We start from the raw sequence: 3,831 nt of genomic DNA, 5'->3' as shown, positions 1-3,831 counted from the left end.
GGCCACTGCGGGGACCCCGATGGCCACGGTGACCTCCTCCTCCTCCATCACCCCGGAGACAACCAATCGGCCACCGCGGGGACCCCGATGGCCACGGTGACCTCCTCCCCCACGGGATGTCCTCGAGGCCGAGATGTCCCGGTGGCCGAGCGCTATAGGACGCCCTCCATGAAGCTGGTGTCCAGGTGCTGGATGAGGACGCGGATGAAGGACATCTCCTTGCGCGTGTTCTCGAAGATGACCCGCGGGTCGTCCGACTGGCAGCGCAGGCAGTTGGGGGCCATCACCATGGCCAGGTTGTTGACGTCCATCTTGGTGACGGCCACGTTGGCCGGTTGGACGAAGACCTGCAGGGTGGAGAAAGGTTGGTGGGACATGGGTGGAGGGATCATGGGGAGGTTCTGGTTCTTGGTGGAGATGGAGAACCCAAAACCATCTTGAGATAACCAGGAGGGTCATGGACATCTGGGGTGGGTGGAGATGATGGGACTGGTGGGAGATGGAGAACCAAAACCCACCTTGAGATAACCAGGAGGGTCATGGACATCTGGGGTGGGAGGAGATGGAGAGGGTTGGTGGGACATAGGTGGAGGAACCATGTGCAGGTTCTGGTTCTTGGAGGAGATGGAGAACCCAAAACCACCTCGAGATAAACAGGAGGGTCATGGACATGTGGGGTGGGAGGAGATGATGGGATTGGTGGAGGTTCTGGTTCTTGGGAGAGATGGGGTCACCACGTGGTGAAGGTGGAGAACCCAAAACCACCTCGAGATAACCAGGAAGGTCATGGACATCTGGGGTGGGAGGAGGTGGAGAGGGTGGGTGGGACACGGGTGGAGGGATCATGGGGAGGTTCTGGTTCTTGGAGGAGATGGGGTCATCACGTGGTGACCTTGGAGAGCCCAAAACCACCTCGAGATAACCAGGGACATCTGGGGTGGGAGGAGATGATGGGATTGGTGGAGATGGGGAAGCCAAAACCGCCTCAAGATAACCAGGAGGGTCATGAACATCTGGGGTGGAGGAGATGATGGGATTGGTGGGAGATGGGTGGAGGGACCATGGGGAGGTTCTGGATGTTGGAGGAGATGGGGTCATCACGTGGTGACCTTGGAGAACCCAAAACCACCTCAGGAGAACCAGGAGGGTCACCAGGAGCACGAAATGATGGGATGGAAGGAGAAAGATGGAGATGATGGGCTGGTGGAACATGGGATGGAAGAATCCCATGGACCTCCTGGTTCTTGGAGAACCCAAAACCATCTCAGGAGAACCAGGAGGGTCATGAACATCTGGGGTGGGAGGAGATGATGGGATTGGTGGGACATGGGTGGAGGGACCATGGGGAGGTTCTGGTTCTTGGTAGAGATGGAGAACCCAAAACCACCTCGAGATAACTGAAGGGTCATGGACATGTGGGGTGGGAGGAAATGATGGGATTGGTGGGAGATGGGGGGGAGGGACCATGGGGAGGTTCTGGATGTTGGAGGAGATGGGGTCATCACATGGTGACCTTGGAGAACCCAAAACCACCTCAAGAGAACCTGGAGGGTCATGGACATCTGGGGTGGGAGGAGATGATGGGATGGAGGTGATGGGGTTGGTGGGAAATGGGTGGAAGGAGCATGGGGAGGTTCTGGTTCTTGGTGGAGATGAAGAACCCAAAACCACCTGGAGATAACCAGGAGGGTCATGGACATGTGGGGTGGGAGGAGATGATGGGATTGGTGGAGATGGAGAACCCAAAACCACCTCGAGATAACCAGGAGGATCATGGACATCTGGGGTGGGAGGAGATGATGGAGGTGATGGGATTGGTGGAGGTTCTGGTTCTTGGGAGAGATGGGGTCACCACGTGGTGAAGGTGGAGAACCCAAAACCACCTGGAGATAACCAGGAGGGTCATGAACATCTGGGATGGGTGGAGGTGGAGAGGGTTGGTGGGACACGGGTGGAGGGATCATGGGGAGGTTCTGGTTCTTGGAGGAGATGGAGAACCCAAAACCACCTCAAGATAACAAGGAGGGTCATGGACATCTGGGATGGGTGGAGATGATGGGATTGGTGGAAGATGGAGAACCCAAAACCACCTCAGGAGATAACCAGGAGAGTCATGGACATCTGGGGTGGGTGGAGATGGAGAGGGTTGGTGGGACATGGGTGGAGGGATCATGGGGAGGTTCTGGTTCTTGGTGGAGATGGAGAACCCAAAACCACCTCGAGATAACCAGGAGGGTCATGGACATCTGGGGTGGGAGGAGATGATGGGATTGGTGGGAGATGGGTGGAGGGACCATGGGGAGGTTCTGGATGTTGGAGGAGATGGGGTCATCAAGTGGTGACCTTGGAGAACCCAAAACCATCTCAGGAGAACCAGAAGGGTCACCAGGAACATGAAATGATGGGATGGAAGGGGAAAGATGGAGATGATGTGGTTGGTGGAACATGGGGTGGAGGAACCCCATGGACCTCCTGGTTCTTGGAGAACCCAAAACCATCTCAGGAGAACCAGGAGGTCATGAAAACCTGGGGTGGGTGGAAATGATGAGATTGGTGGGAGATGGGTGGAAGGAAGTTCTAGATGTTGGTGGAGATGGGGTCACCCCGTGATGAACTTGGAGAACCCAAGAGGGTCTCTTGAGATAACCAGGAGGGTCATCAGAGGGTTATGAACATCTGAGGTGGGTGGAGGAAGATGGAGATGATGGGATTGGTGGAGGTTCTGGTTCTTGGGTGAGATGGGGTCATCACATGGTGACCTTGGAGAACCCAAAACCACCTTGAGATAACCAGGAGGGTCATGGACATCTGGCGTGGGAGGAGATGATGGGATTGGTGGAGATGGGTGGAGGGACCATGGGGAGCTCCTGGTTCTTGGAGGAGATGGAGATCCCAAAACCACCTCGAGATAACCAGGAGGGTCATGGACATCTGGGGTGGAAGGAGATGATGGAGGTGATAGGATTGGTGAAGGTTCTGGTTCTTGGGAGAGATGGGGTCACCATGTGGTGAAGATGGAGAACCCAAAACCACCTTGAGATAACCAGAGGGTCATGGACATCTGGGGTGGGTGGAGATGATGGGATTGGTGGAGATGGAGAACCCAAAACCACCTCGAGATAACCAGGAGGGTCACCAGGGTCATGAAGTGATGGGATGGAAGGAGGAAGATGGAGGTGATGGGATTGATGGAGCTCCTGGTTCTTGGAGGAGATGGGGTCATCATGTGGTGACCTTGGAGAACCCAAAACCACCTCAGGAGAACCAGAAGGGTCACCAGGAACATGAAATGATGGCATGGAAGGAGAAAAATGGAGATGATGGGGTTGGTGGGACATGGAGTAGAAGAACCCCATGGATTTCCTGGTACTTGGAGAACCCAAAACCATCTCAGGAGAACCAGGAGGTCATGAAAACCTGGGGTGGGTGGATATGATGAGATTGGTGGGAGATGGGTGTAAGGAAGCTCTGGATGTTGGTGGTGATGGGGTCACCACGTGGTGATCTTGGAGAACCCAAAACCACCTTAGGAGAACTGAAATGATGGGATGGAGGGAGGAAGATGGAAATGATGGGTTTGGTGGAACATGGGGTAGAAGAACCATGTGGAGCTCCTGGTTCTTGGAGAACCCAAAACCACCTCGAGATAACCAGGAGGGTCATGAACATCTGGGGTGGGAGGAGATGATGGGATTGGTGGAGATGGAGAACCCAAAACCACCTTGAGATAACCAGAAGGGTCATGGACATCTGGGGTGGGTGGAGATGATGGGATTGGTGGGACATGGGTGGAGGAACCATAGGAAGGTTCTGGTTCTTGGAGGAGATGGA

At 55.0% G+C, this 3,831-nt stretch overlaps 1 protein-coding gene across 1 annotated transcript in view; it reads right to left on the bottom strand.

The window, feature by feature from the left end:
- Positions 1-152: 152 nt before the first annotated feature.
- Positions 153-3,831, bottom strand: part of LOC130587553 (rho GTPase-activating protein 39-like) — a 7,980-nt gene continuing 4,301 nt past the window's right edge. The window contains exons 4-5 of the mRNA XM_057388533.1: positions 519-643; positions 153-347 (exon numbers count right to left, since the gene is read on the bottom strand). Coding sequence (XP_057244516.1) covers positions 153-347; positions 519-643 — 320 coding nt within the window. The remainder of the gene's footprint in view (positions 348-518; positions 644-3,831) is intronic.

Source organism: Malurus melanocephalus, unplaced genomic scaffold (assembly GCF_030028575.1).
Source record: "Malurus melanocephalus ecotype Western Australia unplaced genomic scaffold, MMel_1.1 scaffold_2076, whole genome shotgun sequence".
In the NCBI taxonomy this organism is placed as follows: domain Eukaryota; kingdom Metazoa; phylum Chordata; class Aves; order Passeriformes; family Maluridae; genus Malurus; species Malurus melanocephalus.
The sequence above is the reverse complement of the archived record's forward strand: the minus strand, read 5'-3'. Positions and strand labels throughout refer to the sequence as shown.